Here is a 22,346-nt window from a genome sequence, read left to right as displayed (position 1 = left end):
TCAGGATCCCAGGAAAGGTTCGGAAAGGGACCCTGTGACTAAAGGCCTGTAATAAAAGCAGCCAGGGTAGCTTCTATTATAGCACACTTCAGTAGGGTTGGATATACAGTGAGAGCAAGGACAGGCAGTTCTGTGCTCCACTGGGAAATTGTAGGGATGAAACCCACCAGACTGTATGGACTAAAGTGGTTATGAGTCGTTATCTACTGTTCCTATTTAAGAACAACTCACTTTCTTCCTAAAAATGTGTAGAGTAACAGTTCAGGTTGGAGATCCCTGCCTCCATTTATGGGCTAGAGACCCAGCTCAGGAAAGAAGTCACGTGTAGCAGTGGTCTACCTTGGAGAGCAAATAAAAGTCAGTAGCCTTGTGTCTATAGCACTGCACAAGTATCATAGAATTCTGTGCTATAGGCAACTGATTGGAATTCAATTGCATGGCAATACCCGCCAGTGATGGGTATTGTAATTGTTTCAGTCCCCTGGGAGTGAAGTACTGCTATTGGCCCACACCTTGTTCCTTATCCTTATGGTCAGTTGCAACATTTCCCTTTTTGCTGTTATCAGTACCACCTCACCTATGAGGTTCTAGAAATACCCCCTCTCCTCCATGTCTTCTTACCATTCCAAGTCAGCACACTATTTGAGGTGGCGCATATATATTGAATTTAATATACTGGATACAGCTATTTGCCTTCATTTCTTTAATTCATTTATTAGTGATGGGCGAATTTGCGAAACAGCAAAAAATTTGCGAAACGGCACCAGCGTTGTTTTTGACGCCGGCGCCAGTTTTTGACACCGGCGTCTGTTTTTTTGGCGCCGGCGTCCGTTTTTTGCCGAAAATGCGCCGGCATCCAAAAAATGGACGCCGGCATCCATTTTTTTTTAAACCGGCGATTTTTGCTCCCATTTCGGTGGCGAATCGTGCAAATTCGCAGTGAATTCGCGCCTGGCCAATAAATTCGCCCATTACTATTATTTATGCCTTTTTTATTAAGGGGCCGATTCACTACCTTCGAGTGAAGGATTCGAAGTTAAAAAACTTAGAATTTCGAAGTTTTTTTTTTTTACTTCGACCATCGAATGGGCTACTTCGACCTTCGACTATGACTTCGAATTTAAGGATTCGAAGTTAAAATCTTACGACTATTCGACCTTTCGATAGTCAAAGTACTGTCTCTTTAAAAAAAACTTCGACCCCCTAGTTCGCCATCTAAAAGCTACCAAGGTCAATGTTAGCCTATGGGGAAGGTGCCCATAGGCTTGGCTAACTTTTTTTGATCGAAGGATATTCCTTCGATCGTTGGCTTTAAATCGAAGGATTTAATCGTTCGATCGAAGGAATTATCCTTCGATCGTTCGATCGAACTATCTGCGCTAAATCCTTCGACTTCGATATTCGAAGTCGAAGGATTTTAATTCCTAGTCGAATATCGAGGGTTAATTAACCCTCGATATTCGACCCTTAGTGAATCGGCCCCTAACTCTCAGGATTTTGAAAAATTTTCAATAAAGAAAAAATAGTTAAAAATATTTCTAGACGTACAGAAAAAGGATTACTTTGGTTAAACGTAGTGATGGAATTCTGTTCTTTGCTCTACTTACCATCAATACCTATTTCTGTCTATTACATGTCCTCTCTTTAATATGAATACTCAATTCACTAGATATGTTAAGTAGATTAAAACCAAATTGATGTTTCATTAAACCAATTTAAACTGGTTACAAATAAATAAGTGGTTACATTTAGCCAATGAAGGGCATTTATAATGTGTCCCGCAATATGGACATGTCATACTTCAGCCTACTTGAACAGATTTGTGTTCATGAAGAAGGGTGACGAAGCATCTATTTATAATGGAGCCTAATTTCTGAAGGGGGGGGTAAAAAAACACCAATGTCATTAGTATTCACAAAAGAAAGCGTCATTATAACCAGATGAATCGGAATCTGTCACAACACCCGCATAATTAATATTTTACGTTTTACGTTCATAGTCCTATGTGCCGAGGGAACATTTCTGAACTCTGTCCTAGGCTTTAAATATTTGCACAATGTATAGTTTTATATAACGCTGAACATGCCATGGGGCATGTCTAGAAATATATATTTCCAGAAAAAAAAAGGAAACAGTTTTATAAAAACGTATGAATGAATTTAAATATTTAAAAATGAAATGTAATCTAAAATTATTTTTTAAATGCTTAAGAAGCAGCCCCAGATATCGAATGGATCTGAACTCCCCTACGATCTTTTTCATAGTAAAGCACTGTGATTTCACACTGAAATAATTATCCTTGCCCAAAACATGCATACACAAAAATATATATATATATATATATATATACTTTCAGGGCATGTGATCTCACATTTGAGATCTCCTATATTTCAGTGTAAACACCCATTGTAAGAGAAACGACTTCAGTTAATTATAAGAACAATATCCATTTGCATTTTGTTTAACGATCGCAGAATATATTAAGCCGTGCTGTGAAACACTATTTGCATCACAACTAGAGACGGAAATGCCGTTCCCCTTTGTTATCAAATCTGCTCTTTTGACTCCTTATAAACTTAATATTTAATTAGCCTATTTAGTAAGGGAATACGTTATGAACTGGATTTGGGGATGGACAAGCTTGAAACCCACTAGATACTTGAAATCCCTAGATGAGATGCTGTAAGGTGCAAATCAGTATCAGGATAGCTTCAAAGTTGTCCATGCCTTGTCTAATACATAACTTATTCAACTGTTATAAATGACTATACATGTATGGGATCCATTATCCAGAAACCCGTTGTCCAAAAAGCTTTGAATTACGGAAAGGCCGTCTCCCATAGACTCCGTTATAATTAAGTAATTCAAATTTTGAAAAATTTCCTTTTTCTATATAATAATAAAACAGTAACTTGTACTTGATCCCAACTAAGATATAATTAATCCTTATTGGAAGCAACACCAGCCTATTGGGTTTATGTAATGTTTACAAGATCTTCTAGTAGGCATACAGTATAAAGATTCAAATTACAGAAAGATCTGTTATCCGGAAAACCCCAGGTCCCAAGCATTCTGGATAACAGGTCCCATACCTGTGCACATATCTAAATGTCAGCTTTGCTCTTTTCAATAAATCAATATACTTTTATAAATCAAAATTATTTTCTTTTAATTTTTTTTAAATCAAAAACACGTAGATTTTTTTTTTTTTGGTTTGCTGATGTTTTTGTCTACAGTTCTGTTTTCCTATTTGATTTTGAATATAATTAAATAATACTTTGCCTGGCTTGAAGGCTACAAAGAACATCCATTATAATGTACAGAGGGAGGATAAATAATCGGGTAAACTTTGGAAGAAATCGCTGCCTCCGAATAAATGTTTTACCTTGACAATCCTAATAAGGGTTTTCAGCTGATAAATGTGAAGTTGCAGGTCCATGCGATCGGTCAGCCAAGTACACACAACATTCATTGAGCTGGTATACCATTGCTGAAAAAGAGATAAAAGTTCTCCAGACATACGATAAAAACGAGAAAAAATACTACAGAAAGGAAGTGCAGTGGCCCTTAGTTTTTCACATTCTCAAAAAAACACATTTTCTGTTACGTTAATGGAAAAATCATATTCATGAGTCATTCCTTTGTGTTTCTCGTTCGGCAAACCCTGCAAGATGTTAAAAGCTGGAAAAAAAAGAAAAGATTAATCCAGATTATCAAGGACATGCCAAACTTACCTTTTTTCAAGAAGTCTAGGATGAAACCCTTCACTCAAAAGATAAGTAGCATATGTTCAATCTTCAAAAAAAAAGGCCTAATTATTCTTATGCCCCCCCTCTGCTCTCTTTGAACATGCCAGTTAAATATTCTAAGGAATAAATTGTTGTTGTTTTGGATGGAAGTACAAGTTATCATCAATTTACTTTAAATTACAAGAATAATAGGAAAACACATAGACATACAAATGAGGTCTGATCAAGCTGTTGAAATAATAGTTCCCTGTATGAGAGATAATTTTGTTTCTTGTCTGTGAAAAGCGCTTGAAGCTGTGACACTGCTGACTGCCACCCCTGCAGAGCAGGAAGTCTCGGGTGCGCCGCACGTTTAGTCAACCACTGAAATTTTTATATTTTCTTTCCACTCAAAAACAACAGGGCAGGTTAATCATTTTTTTTTAACTTCACACGAAAGCCTGGTCTGAAATTTCGCTGCCAAAACGGCCCGATTATGAGTGTAGGAAACAACTGAAATAAAGAGTGATTAAATGCCTCTACCCTTATTGATAGAATCTTCACGTTGAACCAATATTTAAATGTGGTGGGGAAAAAATTATTTAAAAAAAATTCCATGAAGAATATCCCCATAGAATCGATCGCTTACTATAAAGAATTGACTTCCGACTACTTCTGCCAAACACGTACTTCTCCAAGCTCAACCTTCCTCTGATTTATATAAAGATACATAAAAATATAAAATTGTTCTAGGATTCAGCAAAAGTGTCAAACCTCATAAAAACCCAACGTCATAAATACACCAAATTAATTGGAAACTTTAAAATTAACCATTTTGTAGCTACTAAAAACACATCCACAGAAGGTTCCTAAATCAAACCTTTCCAACAGTCATAATAATCTTTCGAATGCCATTTAAGCTGAAGAATTTCATATGGATACAGCAGAATATCAACTAATAACAAGTGGTTCGTATTTTACAAATCATTTCCCACTTTACTATCAATTCATATTTGGACCAATACACCATGTTCCCCATGAGCTTACATTGAAAAGAACGCAATGCTTGTCTTACAGAACTCACCTGGTTTGCTGCTGAACTCTAAGGGAATCTAATGGATTCCACGAATCTCAAAAAAATCGAGATTTTCCTATTTTTTTTTTTAAAAGTTCTAAAAATTTGAAATTTATTAGGGGGCAGATTTATCAAGAGTCGAATTTCGAAGTGATAAATACTTCGAAATTCAACCATCGAATGGCTTTACTTTGACTTCGAATATCAAAGTCGAAGTTTTTTTCACCAAATTTGACCGTTTTGTGGTCGAAGTATAATCGGTCGATCGAATGATGAAATCCTTCGAATCGAACGATTTGAAGGATTTCATCCATCAATCGAACGATTTTTCTTCGACTTCAAAAAACTTAGAAAACTGCTCTAGAAGGTCCCCATAGGCTAACATAGCACTTCGGCAGGTTTAATTTGGCGAAGTATTGAAGTCGAAGTTTTTTTTAAAGAGACAGTACTTCAATTATCAAATGGTCGAATATTCAAACGATTTTACTTTGAATCTAAAACGAAGTCATAGTCGTAGAATCCTATTCTATGGTCGAAGTATCCAAAAAATTACTTTGAATTTCGAATTTCTTTACTTCAAAAATTCCCTCGAATTCACTTCGACCCTTGATAAATCTGCCCCTAGGAGTAAACAGCACGAAAATCACTAATACAAAACTTTGCCAGGTAAAAGTTGTCAAGGTCTTATAGAAGTCTATGGGAGCTGTGTTGATTCTATTGGACTGTTTTAAATCAATTTAGATTTCTAGAGGTATTTGGATTTTTTTCCTCGTTGTCAGAAAAACTCAAATTTTCCGTTCGTAATTTTTTAAATTCGGATCTTTTAGAAAATGTCATGATTTATCAAAATGTGAGATTAGAGCTCATCACAGAAAAATTCACCCACTTTCTATTTATTCCTATGGGATTTTTAGAATTTTATCAAATGGTGAACTCTAACTTTCCCCCATTGCTAAATATTAGCCTACAAACCCCATAGGAATGAACAGAAAATGGGTGATTTTTTCTGTGGTGAGCTCTAATCTCATATTTTTATAAATCTGCTCCTGTAAGTTTAGTCATGGTTTCAAAAGCCTCTGAAACCACTAAAATCTGACCTTTGATAAAGGGCTCCACTATATAGATAGAAAAGGGCTGAATTTAACAATTAGAAATCATCAAATTTTACAAGTCCAGGCTTAGATGATTTATTAATATATTTGGGAAAATGTAATAAATGTGAAAAAACTCATACTGCTTTGAATTTGAAGTTCAATAAATATGCCACAATACCAAGGGGCAAATTCATCAAGGGTCGAATATCGAGGGTTAATTAACCCTCGATATTCGACTGGGGAATGAAAATCCTTCGACTTCGAATATCGAACGATATTCAAAGTCGAAGGACTTCGAAGGACAAATACTTTGATCGAACGATCGAAGGAATAATCGTTCGATCGAACAATTAAATCCTTCGAATCGAATGATTTGAATAATTTTAATCCAACGATCGAAGGTTTATCCTTCGACCAAAAAAACTTAGCCAAGCCAGCTTTTAGGTGGCGAACTAGGGGGTCGAAGTTTTTTCTTAAAGAGACAGTACTTCGACTATCGAATGGTCGAACAGTCGAACGATTTTAGTTTGAATCGTTCGATTCGAAGTCAAAGCCGTAGTCGAAGGTCGAAGTAGCCCATTTGATGGTCGAAGTAGCCAAAAAAACACTTCGAAATTCGAAGTTTTTTTTTCTTCTATTCCATCACTCGAACTTAATGAATGGGCCCCCAAGAATTCAATTAGACCAGCTGGCTCTTATATATCCTAAATAAGTCATAGCAATGTGATAAAATCAATGGTATAGTACAGAAAAGGCGATAATTAGGTCTAATTTATACTACTATTTAACTGGTCAGATTTTGCTACATATGAAAAGTTTCCAAAACCATACTGATGCACTCTGGGTTCAATAGCAAAAACATATTATGTTTAATGGTGAACGTTTCAATGTCACAGAGGGACATCTTCCTCAGGACAAACATTGAACCCAGAGTGAGTCAGTAAGCATTTGTAAATTTTTGAATTGGATTATTATGGGAAATGCAATGGACATTACCTATCTGACATGCACCTGGCGAGAGAAGCCTAAGGAGTACAGGCAGATTTGGTTATTTTTGGCTGCATATCAAAAGGAAATGTGAAAATAAAAAAGTGCAAAATTGTGGGGGTTATTTATTAAAGTCCAAATGCCAAAATCTCAAAAAATTGCTATAAATTCTGAATTTTTAGTGAAAAAACCCACATTTTTTGAGATTTATTATGTCCTGAGGTTTCAAAAAGTCAGAATCCAAAAATCCTCCATCTCAGACCTGCCAAGGTTGTACTGTATATAAATCAATGGGAGAGGTCCCTATACTATTTTGAAGTGTCTGTGGTCTGCACTGAATTAGCCCGTAAATATGACTATTTCAGGCTTTTCAGGCAAAAATCCTAAAAATTCAGGTTTTTTGGGAAAAAGTCCCGAAAAAATAGAGCGATTCAGGAGAAAAATCCAAATTTTCATTCGATTTTAGTTTGAGTTTAGTTTCGAGTTCTTCCCCGATCGTGGATTCTAGTTTGTTTGGACTTTTTTTTAATAAAATAATCATAAAAAATTGGATTTTGATAAATAACCCCCTTATATTAAAATGATTTGGAACCCCCTACAGTGAAAACAAAACCTTGTTCTAGAATAATGAAAACTATGGAGGCTATTTATTAATATTCAGGATTCCTTTTTTTCAAAAATCAAATTTTTTCTCAAAAAAATGTAGTTTTTTAAAGTAATTTCTCTGAAACGTTAAACATTCAAAGTTTATTAAATGTAAAAACCATGAAAAAATCTAATACAAAACTGCTTTTACAAAGTAAAAACAGTCGAGGTCCTATAGAAGTCAATGGGACCTTCGATGATCCCATTGAACTTTTTTCTTGCCATTCAGACTTTTAGGGGGTTGCAAAACTCCGAATGCAAAAATATTTTCTTTTAATATAAAATCAGACTTTTAAAAAAATCACACATTTTTCAGAATTTATTAAACCCTGAGGATGGAAAAGTCAGAATCTGAAAATCCGGCATCTCAGACCTGTCGAGGTTGCATATAAGTCAATGGGAGAAGTCCCAAATGTTTTTTGATGTGCGCTGGGTTTCATACAACACCCCAAAGTTTTTGGGTGAAAATTCTGAAAAAATCGTGAAATTCGTGAAAATTGGATGAAATTAAATGTGAAAATCAGATTTTTCGGGAAAATGTAATAAGCGTAAAAAAAACCTGAGCGGATTTGATCGGAGTTTGTAGCAGAAAATATTGAGATAAATTCGGACTTCGATAAATAACCCCCTTAGACATTTCCAGATTTTTCCAGATTTTTTTTGGCTAGTAATTATGCAGAAAACTTAAACTTTTAGAGATTTTAGAGATATTCGTATTTTTTTTCTGTACTTTTTTCTGTTTTTACTTTTTATATTAGGATCTTTTTCAAACTAAACTAAGGTTCAGAAAGAGAAGGGAGAAGGAAGGGTGTATCGAATGCCGAAACAACTTACTCTCTGTATGAATTTGTGACTTTTTGAGGCCACATAATATAACTTGACATTTCTCTCTCAAGTCGACAGATCTTTAGAAGAGAAGTATTTACCCATTAATAGCAGACCCTGTTCTGATGATATAGACAGTTAAAGAAAAGAAAGAGGAGCAGGTGTTTTACTACAAGCGATTGTCTTTCATTTAGATCTTTGGTGACTGCCTCAGAGCATCAGTTATCAAATTATCCTATCTACAGGAAGACAATGGAAATGATCAGGCTTTTCCTTTTCATCGTAATGCACTTTTATATCTTCACATTAGCTTAATGTGTTGTGATATTTCCTTTAAATCAGTTTTTGAAATTGCATATAAATCAGATACAACCAGAAGTGTCTTTAGCAGTGACATCACCCAAGGGTTTGAAGGAACCCATTAATTAAGGCTGTCTAACTTATTGTTCAGCAGATGTTAAACTACTCTCAATATGCCCTATCTGCCTTCAGCTGTTGATGGGTAATGGGAGTTGTACAAGTTTAACAGCACTTGTTATCCCACAGCTACAGTCACAATCCCTTCCCAGAAACTATTACACCCACTGCTACTATAGACACCATCTCTCCCTACTATACCTGCTATCCCACAGTCACACTCCCTTCCCAGAGACTATTATCCACTGTTACTATAGGCACCATCTCTCCCTACTATACCTGCTATCCCACAGTCACACTCCCTTCCCAGAGACTATTATCCACTGTTACTATAGACACCATCTCTCCCTACTATACCTGCTATCCCACAGTCACACTCCCTTCCCAGAGACTATTATCCACTGTTACTATAGGCACCATCTCTCCCTACTATACCTGCTATCCCACAGTCACACTCTCTCCCTACTATACCTGCTATCCCACAGTCACACTCCCTTCCCAGAGACTATTATCCACTGTTACTATAGGCACCATCTCTCCCTACTATACCTGCTATCCTACAGTCACACTCCCTTCCCAGAGACTATTATCCCACTGTTACTACAGGCACCATCTCTCCCTACTATACCTGCTATCCCACAGTCACACTCTCTCCCTACTATACCTGCTATCCCACAGTCACACTCCCTTCCCAGAGACTATTATCCACTGTTACTATAGGCACCATCTCTCCCTACTATACCTGCTATCCTACAGTCACACTCCCTTCCCAGAGACTATTATCCCACTGTTACTACAGGCACCATCTCTCCCTACTATACCTGCTATCCCACAGTCACACTCCCTTCCCAGAGACTATTATCCACTGTTACTATAGGCACCATCTCTCCCTACTATACCTGCTATCCCACAGTCACACTCCCTTCCAGAGACTATTATCCACTGTTACTATAGGCACCATCTCTCCCTACTATACCTGCTATCCCACAGTCACACTCCCTTCCCAGAGACTATTATCCACTGTTACTATAGACACCATCTCTCCCTACTATACCTGCTATCCCACAGTCACACTCCCTTCCCAGAGACTATTATCCACTGTTACTATAGGCACCATCTCTCCCTACTATACCTGCTATCCCACAGTCACACTCCCTTCCCAGAGATTATTATCCACTGTTACTATAGGCACCATCTCTCCCTACTATACCTGCTATCCCACAGCCACACTCCCTTCCCAGAGACTATTATCCACTGTTACTATAGACACCATCTCTCCCTACTATACCTGCTATCCCACAGTCACACTCCCTTCCCAGAGATTATTATCCACTGTTACAATAGGCACCATCTCTCCCTACTATACCTGCTATCCCACAGTCACACTCCCTTCCCAGAGACTATTATCCACTGTTACTATAGGCACCATCTGTCCCTACTATACCTGCTATCCCACAGCCACACTCCCTTCCCAGAGACTATTATCCACTGTTACTATAGGCACCATCTCTCCCTACTATACCTGCTATCCCACAGTCACACTCCCTTCCCAGAGACTATTATCCACTGTTACTATAGGCACCATCTGTCCCTACTATACCTGCTATCCCACAGCCACACTCCCTTCCCAGAGACTATTATCCACTGTTACTATAGGCACCATCTGTCCCTACTATACCTGCTATCCCACAGCCACACTCCCTTCCCAGAGACTATTATCCACTGTTACTATAGACACCATCTCTCCCTACTATACCTGCTATCCCACAGTCACACTCCCTTCCCAGAGACTATTATCCACTGTTACTATAGGCACCATCTCTCCCTACTATACCTGCTATCCCACAGTCACACTCCCTTCCCAGAGATTATTATCCACTGTTACTATAGGCACCATCTCTCCCTACTATACCTGCTATCCCACAGCCACACTCCCTTCCCAGAGACTATTATCCACTGTTACTATAGACACCATCTCTCCCTACTATACCTGCTATCCCACAGTCACACTCCCTTCCCAGAGATTATTATCCACTGTTACAATAGGCACCATCTCTCCCTACTATACCTGCTATCCCACAGTCACACTCCCTTCCCAGAGACTATTATCCACTGTTACTATAGGCACCATCTGTCCCTACTATACCTGCTATCCCACAGCCACACTCCCTTCCCAGAGACTATTATCCACTGTTACTATAGGCACCATCTCTCCCTACTATACCTGCTATTCTACAGCCACAGTCACTTTTAAACGTGACCAAGACAACACTTTTGTGGTAAAATGGAACATTTACGTTACCTGGATATCTTATTAGCAATAATAAATTTCATGGCATTTATTCTAATTATAATATGATCTATTTTTTTATTTTTTTTACAAAAGGAACATTCTGATTCATGTCAGGCTCATTAAAAACACATTAAAATAGAATCAAACTATTGAGTATGAAAAGCAATTCATGTTCAACTTAACACAAATAGGTCATATTAAAATCCGCACGTAAAAATTATGCAGTATTAAATCTGTTTACAGAAGTATTTCGGTTACTAAGTACTTTAGTGTTTTTCTCTGAGAAAAATGTAGCACATATAACATACTTGACTCTGAATATATAAATTGTAAAAATTGAAATGAATAAATCTGTAAATTGCACACTGTCAATGGCATATTTTAGCAATAAGGTCTTTTGGTTCCCTGCATCCCAAGAGATGGTGTCATTACACATGCCCTGCAACATCTGCAAAGCCCGTTTCATTTTGTTAGATTTCAATGGTGACATGACCTCCTGCTCTTTGCTATGAACCCTGAGTTCACACTCATATTTTACATGTTACAGGAAGCCGCTGATCACCCCAGGGGAGCTGCAAACAGAATCTTGTAAAGCAGATGCAGCTCTGGGTTTTTTAAGCACCTGAAGGAGTTGAGTTCTTCATTCAAAAGCATCCGTACTAGTAGCTTAATGTTCCTTTAGCTTTTTTGTGAAGAGTAGAACAAAACCAGGAATGCTTATGGGCTGCAATATCAGCAGGGAAGCAAAGGGATTACAAGGAACCTGTGACTCTGCCTCTTTCTGCCTTTGCTGGTAGTTTTTTTTGTGTGTGAACAAGTGCTATACAACAGATTGAAGCTGGTATAAAGGCCTGAGACTGTGCAAGAGCTTCCCGCTGTGCTTCAGCTGTGCTTGCAATTAGCAATAAGCATGAAATGATTATTGTTTTGTTGGCTGATGGCAATCTAAAGTGACAAGTTTTCTGAGGGAAGTTCTAGTGGAGATGTTCATGCAAGTTATTTGGCTTGCTTTGCAAAGCGCTGTCCGCTCAGTGATACGGCCGGTGCAGTTCTGGGACAAAGAGTTCTTAAGAAGGAGGAAAGTTTAAAGAATAATTTCCATCTTCCTCTAGGTTGATCCCGGCACCCTATTTGGTGTTAGAAATACCAATTTGCCTCAAATTAGCAGAAAGCTTATAGTTAAGGGTTAGAGATTAAGCACACAAAATTACTCAGCAGGTGACCGCTGGGTGGATTTGGGAGTTGAGAAGTCTTAAAAATGGACTACAAGACATTTTATACATTGAACAAAAGGCAAGGGTAATCCTACCTGCTTGGTTTAACCACTATTATGTGCTTTAATGCTCATGAGAGCAAAACTATTGATGATCCTACTCAATTACCATAGTAACCCACACCAATGACCTCTTGTTTCAATACTGGCTTTCCAACTCCAGCCAAACCAAGCATTTCAAATCTATTTAAAAAAAGGGGGACATATATTACACAGCAATAACTTTAGAGAAAAGAATCAACTTTCTTTGTTGCTTTTGTGGATGAGGCTCTTTTGAGCTTTTAAAGCAGCTGCAAATTGTTTGCCTACTTTCTTGGCACTACTTAAATCTTGAGGAAAGTAATGACAATTTACCAACAAGGAGCAGGTATGTAGGGAGACATAATAACATCTGCAGCTAAACAAATCTAACTGCACAAGAGAAAAAGAGTAAGAATTGACCAATATAATGCAAGCAGAAGATCGATATTGCTACACATACATGGTAGATACTGACGATTAAGCCTACTGGATTCAAATTGTTTAAGACCAAAACATTTTTCCTGATCAGTACCTGATTGTTGAGACGTTAACTGGTGCAGCCACCTGAAGACTAGACTTGTCCATGGTTACTGGATAACTGAAATAGTCTAACTCCAACTCCAATCATAAGTATTATTCTAAAATCTGACAGTTACTTAGCTTGAGTGAAGGATTAGAATGCAAAATACTTTGAATTTCGGCCATCGAATTGGCTACTTCGACTACGACTTTGACTCGAATGATTCGAACTAAAAATTGTCGACTATTCGACCATTCGATAGTCGAAGTACTGTCTCTTTAAAAAAAACTTTGACTACCTACTTCGCCACCTAAAACTTACCAAGCACCAATGTTAGCCTATGGGGACCTTCCCCATAGGCTTTCTATGTAATTTCTGATTGAAAGAAACTCATTCGATCGATGGATTAAAATCCTTCGAATCGTTCGATTTGAAGGATTTAATCGTTCGATCGAACGACTTTTCCTCGATCGTTTCGACAGAACTAAATGCGGTAAATCCTTCGACATTCGAAGTTGAAGGATTTTACTTCGATGGTCGAATATTGAGGGTTAATTAACCCTCGATATTCGACCCATAGTAAATGTGCTCCCTAGATTTAAAACCTTTAGATGAGTTAAAGATTCCCTTGTGCGGCAGTTGGGCTGAATGTGCTGATCATTACACATTATGGGAAAAATTATATCTTAAAATGGGATTGTTTGGCATGGTGTCAGGCTCTTAGATACCCACTGCATGGGGAAATCTGATAAAGCTCATAAATAGAAAAACGTGTGCAATATGTATCATTTTTTCCATTGCAGGAACACATTTTTATTTGCACAAACTTATAATAGCTTTTGTAAAAACATTAAGCCCGTGCATAACAGATTGCACACATTTTACAGTTTGCACCAGTGTCCTGTGTATAGAATAAAAATTCCCGCGGATATATGTGAAGTCTTCAAAAATGAAAAAAAAATGAAAAGATCAATATATATCCTCCTTCATGCTGTGTCTAAAGCTGGCAAAACACTAAACCCTAACAACAATTAATCAGGCAATAGTTGTCACGCTCTCCTGTTAATGTTATTGTTCAACAAAACACAATAAATAGGATGTTTTGTTGAACTAGTGGACAACTCCAAGTCAAAATCAAATCCATCTTGCGATATTAAAGATAAATAAAGATAAGAATGTTCTTCTAATATAAGTTTTGGAACTATAACAAGAAAGTAAATCAATGCAAACCCTTACTTCTATAAGATCTTAATAACTTTATCTATAATCATTACTACTGCTACTGCTAATAATAATACTACTAATAATATTAACAAAAATAAGTCACAGTAGGAACATTTTGAATAGATATAAATATTTTTTTTGGTTAAATATAATTGGTAAATGATGTGTTGTATCAAGTGGAAGATGGACAAATGTATGTCTTTGATAAAAATGTTTTGGATAAAGTGGAAGAAAAAATGTTGCGACCAAAATATTATGTTAAAAAGATTTTGAAATAGTTTTATAATTTTTGGGGGGAATCCAGTTTTTACACAAGATATCATCAAGATAAAGTCAATCCGTTACTCAAGGAACACCGCTAGCTGATTTAATTTTTGACAGTTGCCTCCCTATAACGGTGCAAGATTACATTTACCATAAATTTACTGGTTAAATTAAGAACTCATATAAAAATATTAATGTGGTGACCTGCAAGCTGCACATTGTTTTCTCTTTAATAATGTGAATCTCAGTTCTTGCCTTGTTTTTGTCTAGATTAACATTTCATAAAAACATACTAGAAAGACATCGCAAAATCGAACTACCTATTTTTCACTTTATTGGCGGAAATGTATTTATCTTAATGTCCAACACCCAGCTACAAAACGCCAACATGAAACTAGTGGATGGTTCATTATTTGCTGAGAAACCTGTTGCTTTGCCAACATTTAAGCACCAAACGAGTTAAACAGTAAATTAGCAATGAGTTAATATTGTGAGCGATGATCAGCTAGACTTACAATTAATGCTTCAAAAAACATCTCCATTATCCGCCATGAAGAAAAAGAAATTAAACACTTGTGGGTTCATTCTAAAGACTGAATGAAATTGAATAAGCTAGCTAGTACTTGAGATTCTCAGTGTGCGCTTGAATAGAGCAAACCTCTGAAGTTGAATAGACTGCCTTTTGGGACCAATTTGTCTCTTTGCACTTTCTATTCTTCCCTTTTTGCCGACAGATGTACAAAGGCGGAACTGCACTGTGCAGCTTATCTGCATACATCGAGAGCAGCTGTCACTTTTTGTCAGGAAAGTTAATCAAGCAAATGCCACCATATCCCTCCTTTTATGTAAGAAATAACATGTTATGGGCTACAGTCTTGATAGAAGCAGATGACGATCTAACTTGGATTTGGCCAATATGTTTATTTTTTTTCCCCACAAACAGTGCAAGGCAACACATCTTTTTTCACTAAAACTGCTAATTATGTCAATATATTTAAAAACATGTATTACTGAACTAGGCTGTCCTCTTTTAATTAAATGGAGAAAAATATATTCGTCTTCAGTAACCTACTTTTCTCCAAATAATATTGGCAAAACCAGACTACGCTATTGGACTGTCTACATTTCGGAGCATATATTCTTCCCCTCCTCGGTTAATTTTTCTACTTGTATCACCTGGTGATACTTTATATTGCCAAAAGCTGCCGAGTCTCTCAGGTTCAAGGAGGCTTCTACAGAATATACAGTGCGTGCTCTATAAGTTTAAGGGGCAGATTTGTTAGGGTTCTAGTTGTTTTTTCCATAAAAATTTGACTTTTCCAGTTGTATTTTTTGGTGAATACTCAAATTTTCAAGTAAAAAAAAAACTCGAATTGATCAAGTTTTTTAAAAAAACTCAAATATTCAAGATTTATTATACCCCGCCCCTGGAAATACCTTGAATCTAAAAATACACCACCTAAAACCTGTCAATGGCAGAGGTCCCTTCAAACATTTGAAGAGGTTAACAGTCTGCTTGATGTTTGAGGTTTTTTTCAGAGGGTTTTGCCCGAAAACGAGTTTTGTTTTACAGAAAACTCAATCAATTTGTGTTTTCAGGGTTGCGAGACTCAAACTCGCAGAATCGGGTATTTCACATTCATGTTTTTCTTAAATAAGAATCGAGGTAAAAAAAAAAACCTCTAACACTCGACCTTTGATAAATAACCCCCTATGACAACAGTCTCTGAGTTACGGGCCTCTTTGTTGCTTAAAAACGAATTAAATCCTTTGGTGCAAACAAATTTGTGGCCTATTTATAAAGGACGCAAAAAATAAGTAAGAAAAACCTGCATATTCATAAAAATGTTAATTCCACAAAAAGTCAGATAATTTGATGTCCTTTAAAACCACTCAAATAATTTTGTATGAATGAATAACCCTGCTGTACTACATCATAACAATCATGACTGCTACTACTACAACCTGCTCCAAATTTGTTAACATTTAGGACTAATTTATTTTTAACCAATTTTGCCTGAAATTTTGTAAGGTGAATTTTATCACTTGCTCTTATTTTTGTGCTTTTTTTCTTCCATGTTCAGGATATTTTTTTTTGCCAGAAAAGTATTTTTTCAAAAATAAAAAGTTTGCTATCTAAAAATATTCTACTCATGTAAAAAAAAAAATGAATGTCACATAAAACTAGCGCAAACTCAATTGCATTCTCAGACATTGTTTTAGCTAAATTCAAAGCTAGGCTAATAATAAGCCAGCCCCTTAGACTATTAGATAACTGAGTGGTGGATGAATGTGCTACAGTTTATCTCCCTTTGTTGCTAAGGATTTTTCTATCCCACTGTTGATCTTTTCTGTGATTATTAATATACAAATCTCTCTTGATCTTTCTGTGAAATCCAGGCAAGTCTCATTCTGCGTATGTATTATTTATCAGGAGACTAATATTTCTAAATATGCAAGTTAGAATCTGACCTGGCCAGAATAGTTACTCAAAGGGCCTCAAAAAGTTTTTGAAATTAATTTTTGAAAAAGACAAACTCAAAACCATAGGGAACTGTAAAATGCAGGGTTTAGTTGAAGCATTTTTATTGGAAATTCTATGTTAGATTCTATCTATTAGATTCGAAAATTTGTTAAATCTATGGATGTAATTTTTTACAGGCAGAAGTAAAGTATTATTTTTTTAATAATATCTGAATTTAAAAATAACTACGTAATTTTTGAAAAATGATTATTATTGCTATTTAGTAAGTATATATAAAGCAACAACATATTTCTTAGTGCTTCACAACATATAGAATACACAGATTCTGTAAAAATATTGGTGTTCCAACGGCCCCCCGAACCAATATCTGGCCGAAAATCAGCCAGATATCAATTGGGCATGTATGATTTTTCCTGCGACCAAGGACCGCATAGGCTAGTTGCTGTGGTCCTTGTCCAGTTGGCACCTATTCCCATCGTTGTTATCCAATCATTCAGCCCTTTGGTGGGCGCATTTTGCTTAGGACAACTCCCATTGACTCCTACTTGAACTCAGCACTTTTACATGCTGAATTTTTAATTTTGAGTTTTTCATGTTTTTAGTGCTTAATAAATCTCTAAAATTCTAGTTTTTGAAACGAAAGATTTTACTTCGATGTTGAAAAATCCACCACTCAGGGGGTTATTTATCAAGGTCCGAATTTATCTCAATATCGGCTGCTACAAACTCCCATCTAAGCCGCTCGGGTTTTTAATGCTTATTTATTATTACATTTTCCCGAAAATTACCTTTACTGTAAAAGCTCAGATTTTCACGATTTTTTCATGAAAACTCAGATTTTTTCAGAGTTTTCACCCGAAAGCCCTGAAAACATTGCCCGAAACCCCGACACAACCAAAAATCAATGGGACTGTTCCCATTGACTTTTATACAACCTCAACAGGTTTGAGATGCAGTGTTTTTATATTAATAAAGTCTAAAAATTTGTGATTTTTTAAAAAGCCTATTATAACACAAAAAATCCCTAATTTTTCAGATTTCGCAGATTTTCGGGGATTCAGAGTTTAGTAAATAACCCCCTTGGTGTCCATTTTGACGTATGTAATATTTGAAGATGTTAGTTTGCGCATGGATCTGAGCTTCAGCCATGTTTGTTTTGTTCTTATTGTCTAGTTACATTACAGCACAATGAAATTTGTTGACAGAATAAAAAAGCACTTGCTATGTGTCATGGTGTGGCAGTTAAGATGCTAGCAGGGATTTTCGAGCACAAGAAAGAGCTCTTGAAAACTTCTGCATTATAATCCATTTACAGATTAACAACATCTACAAATGTCATTGTTAACAATAGAATAAAAGAAGGGTGGGGAGGATGTACAAGAATAGTAAACCCATACAGATTAGGAACTAGGATACACAGTTCTGCAGGCAATCTGTCTCACATATTAATAGGAAATTACACAGTTTAAAGCTCTGTTTCAAGGATAATAGGATCATAAAGAAATAGAACGATACTTTTCCTTTAAGTCCACATAAGGACATGCTGATCTGTAATGAAAAGAATTATCTTGTTCTTCACAACAAGCAGTATTTCCTTCCCCCCTCACCTCCAAAAGGGTGTTACCGCATATACCCCCCCCACACACAATTTTGCTCCATTTCCTGCTCAAGTAAAGCCCTTTAAAGGTGTATTAGAGAGCAGAAGTAACAGGAGTAATTGTAACGTGAATTTCATTCAGATCAGTCGAGTAAGACCGAGGTGACCTTAACAATTTCAGAGCAATCAGTTTGGCTTCTCGGAATGATTAGGGAAACAATCTTCTCAGCAAAGGATACAAAACAAATTAACCGTCTTCAGCAAATATCTATCACTGCTGCTAAAGCTTGTTCTCTAAAACTCTTATGAAGAGTCACAATCCTCCGGATGATCTACAACTAGGGAAACGTATTAAACAAATCTCTCTAGGTTTGACTGGATAAATGAAAAAAATGCACAACATGGAAAAGGGGATAATGTATACGTATTTAATGAAAAGCGCTGCGTATGCCAGTAGCGCTATAAAATTATTATATATTTTGTATAATTATTGATCTTATATGTACATATTTATATGCATTTTTGTGAATTCATTGGCATAAGGTATTATGTAGGTTTATGGACTTAAAAAACTATTTTAAAAAGCAATTTTCATTGCTATTATCTGTTGTAGAGTGCCAATATGTTCAACTGTTGCATGTACTTATATGAACAGTGACCATACTCTGTAGCATACATATGACATAAGTATATAGTATAGTATAGTATATAATATGCTGAAAAACTCTACCTCGGCTTATACTCGGGTCAAGCTCAAAAACGGTCGCTGGCGTCTAAGAATAGTCGCCGGCACCAAAGAATAGTCGCCGGCATCCAAAAACGAGACACCGGCACCTCCAATGGGAGCAGAAACCCTCAATTTTTTGATTGAAACTTACCAGAAGCTGCTGCATTTCTCACATTTGGCTTATTCTCGAGTCAATAAGCTTTCCCAGTTTTTGGAGGTAAAATTAAGTACCTCGGCTTATACTCGGGACGGCTTATACTCGAGTTTATACGGTAGATGCAGTAATTGAACTGAAAGTCTCAGAAAAAAGTGCAAAGGGGTTGTAAGCAGTTGTAACTATAGAGGAATCAGACCCCATGGCTGAAGAGGGGGCCTAAGGAACAGGGGGGCCCAGGCAGGGGGGCCTGTTTCCTCAATAGCCATGCTAGTGAAAGCTTCTGCACCCACTGAAATTTGTTGGCAGAGGCAGAAGCTCAATTACGCACATGCAAGGAGGGTAGGTGTTGTTGTAGGTTGTGTGTGCCAGGCCTGGGTAGGTTTCTGTGTGTTGGGGACCTGGCACTGTCTTGCTATGGTACCAGGTTGTACCAACTAACCTTCGATTTTTGTTCATGCCTACATTGTAGCATTTTCCCTATTGTGAGCTGTTTGAGCAATAAAAATCATATCACTACCAATAGTATAGCTTCAGTTTAAAATTATTGTAAAAAATGCAAAGGCTTAATAAAATGGTGTAGCCTTCAAACCAATAGCACTGTTGTGTCTTCTGGGCACATTGTTCTGCGTGGCAGAGAAATTCAAATACAATCTGTTTTTGCAACAATAGAGTTAACTCAGGGGGGCAAGGGACAGCCAAATGGTATCCGATTACTCTTTTAGAAAGAAGTAGCACAGCTGGCATGTGGTTCTTCATTTCCAATGGGCCCCTATCACTACTTGATTAAGTTCTTATTAGACTTTACAGTAAGGGCAACCTTGCTGATCTGATAACTGCCAAGGACAAGCCAAATACTCAGAGTCAATCTATGGCTGCTTAATCTCCAGAAGACAGATTAAGTATATAATTGACCCATATAATCCACGTATCATCTACAGTCAAATGTTTTCTGTGTCTGATTTGCTTTGACAAGGGCTCTATAGGAAAGCCATCAAGTATAGTATTATGGGCATGGTTGTTTTCATCAAAGATAGGGATGGCTTTTTTAATCAATGCTGTTGGGGACTGCTAGACTTAAGCAGATCAGATAGTACTAAGCACATCTGTTTTAATCTTTATCTTCTATTTAGAACTTGTCTTCAAGAAATACAGCCAGGCAAAAATGTAATATTTGTTTTGTTGACTTACAAGTAGAGATTATTAACTAGCATTATTCCAGCTCTTTATTTACTGTTGCAATCGCCTAAAGAAAACTATAGTGGAGCATTGTTACACTACGTAAAGGACCAGTAACACCATAACATTTAGGGGTTATTTATTAAAATCCGAATTTTAAAATCTCAAAAAATTCGAGTTGTTTTCACTAGAAAACTCGAATTTTTAGATGAAAACAATTTAATTATACTTCATAGCTGCAAAAAGCCAGAATCCAAAAATCCGACATCTCAGACCTGTCGAGGTCCTGTATAAATCAATCATTTATCACAATTTGCATCTATCACAATTTGACGTTTTCGTGGTCTCTGGGTGTAGCCCAAAAATTATACTTTTCCAAAAAGTCAAAAATTTGAGCAATTCAGGAAACAAGCTCGAAAAATTAGAGCCATTCAGGTTTAGATTTTATTGAGTTTTTATTGAGTTTTTTAGTGATCCGATTAAAAAGATTTTTTAAAATTAATAAATAAGTTTAAATTGGCATGGGAGTTTGGTCTTTTTTTTAAAATAAAATATGAGATAAATTTGGATTCTAGTAAATAACGGTCTTATGTTTTTAAAGCAATTTAATATAATGTATTGTTACTCTTCGCAGGTTAAACCTGCAAGTTTGCTTCAGAGGCTTGAATATCTCTTTTATTTAAAGGGTTATTTATTAAAATACAAATTTATTTCATTTTTCATTAAAAAAAACACAACCAAATTCCCATACGCGATTTTACCTTATTTATTATTAAAAAGTCTGAAATGGTCAGATTTTGGTGCATATTTGGATTTGGGCTTTTTGCTGCATCTGGCTTTAATAAATTTCGAAAAGTTTGAGTTTAAAAAAAGAAAAAACTATAAAACTAAAAGTCCTACGGGAGTTTAGTAAATAACCCTCTAAGATTATAATTAAGATGCAGGGTAACTTTGGTACAGCCATTCAAGTAGAAATATGGCAATAGGGCATGTTTTTAAATAAAAAATAAACTGTGTAGAATACAATGGTTTTTGGTTCTTAACCATGAAAATAAACAGGGGTAAAATGCAATTCATGGGTCTCTACAGAAATATAGAATCAAAACATTTACCTTAATAAGTAGGATATTTCTTGCCAATTAACTGTTTATTTGAAGGTGTTTGTTGGACACATAAAAAAAGAGAAAACTTCATACTACTGGTCCTAGAAGTATCCTAGTACATGTATGGGACCTGTTATTCAGAACGATCAGGACCTGCTGTTTTCCAGATGAGTGATCTGTAATTTGGATCTCAGTGCCTTAAAGGGATACTGTCATGGGAAAACATGTTTTTTTCAAAATGCATCAGTTAATATTGCTGCTCCAGCAGAATTCTGCAGTGAAATCCATTTTTTAAAAGAGCAAACAGATTTTGTTATATTCAATTTTGAAATCTGACATGGAGCTAGACATATTGTCAGTTTCCCAGGTGCCCCCTGTCATGTGACTTGTGCTCTGATAAACTTCAGTCACTCTTTACTGCTGTACTGCAAGTTGGAGTGATATCATCCCCCCCCGGCAGCCTAACAACAGAACAATGGGAAGGTAACCAGATAGCAGCTCCTTAACACAAGATAACAGCTGCCTGGTAGATCTAAGAACAGCACTCAATAGTAAAAGCCAAGTCCCACTGAGACTGGTTCAGTTACATTAAGTAGGAGAAATAACAGCCTGCCAGAAAGTAGTTCCATCCTCAAGTGCAGGCACAAGTCACATGACTGGGGCAGCTGGGATATGTCTATCCCCATGAAAAATTTCAAAAGTGAATATAAAAAAATCTGTTTGCTCTTTTGAGAA

General features: G+C 36.5%; 1 protein-coding gene across 39 annotated transcripts in view; it reads right to left on the bottom strand.

Annotated features, from left to right (window-relative positions):
- The window catches only part of cadps.L (Ca2+ dependent secretion activator L homeolog), a 284,076-nt gene that overhangs the window by 4,984 nt on the left and 256,746 nt on the right, over positions 1–22,346 (bottom strand). For all 39 annotated transcript variants that reach the window (XM_041589293.1, XM_041589298.1, XM_041589302.1 and 36 more), the window contains 1 exon segment: positions 3,386–3,490. In XM_041589293.1, the coding sequence (XP_041445227.1) occupies positions 3,386–3,490 (105 nt within the window).

Source organism: Xenopus laevis, chromosome 4L, assembly GCF_017654675.1.
Source record: "Xenopus laevis strain J_2021 chromosome 4L, Xenopus_laevis_v10.1, whole genome shotgun sequence".
Taxonomy (NCBI): Eukaryota; Metazoa; Chordata; class Amphibia; order Anura; family Pipidae; genus Xenopus; species Xenopus laevis.
This window is presented reverse-complemented; position numbering and strand designations above follow the sequence as displayed.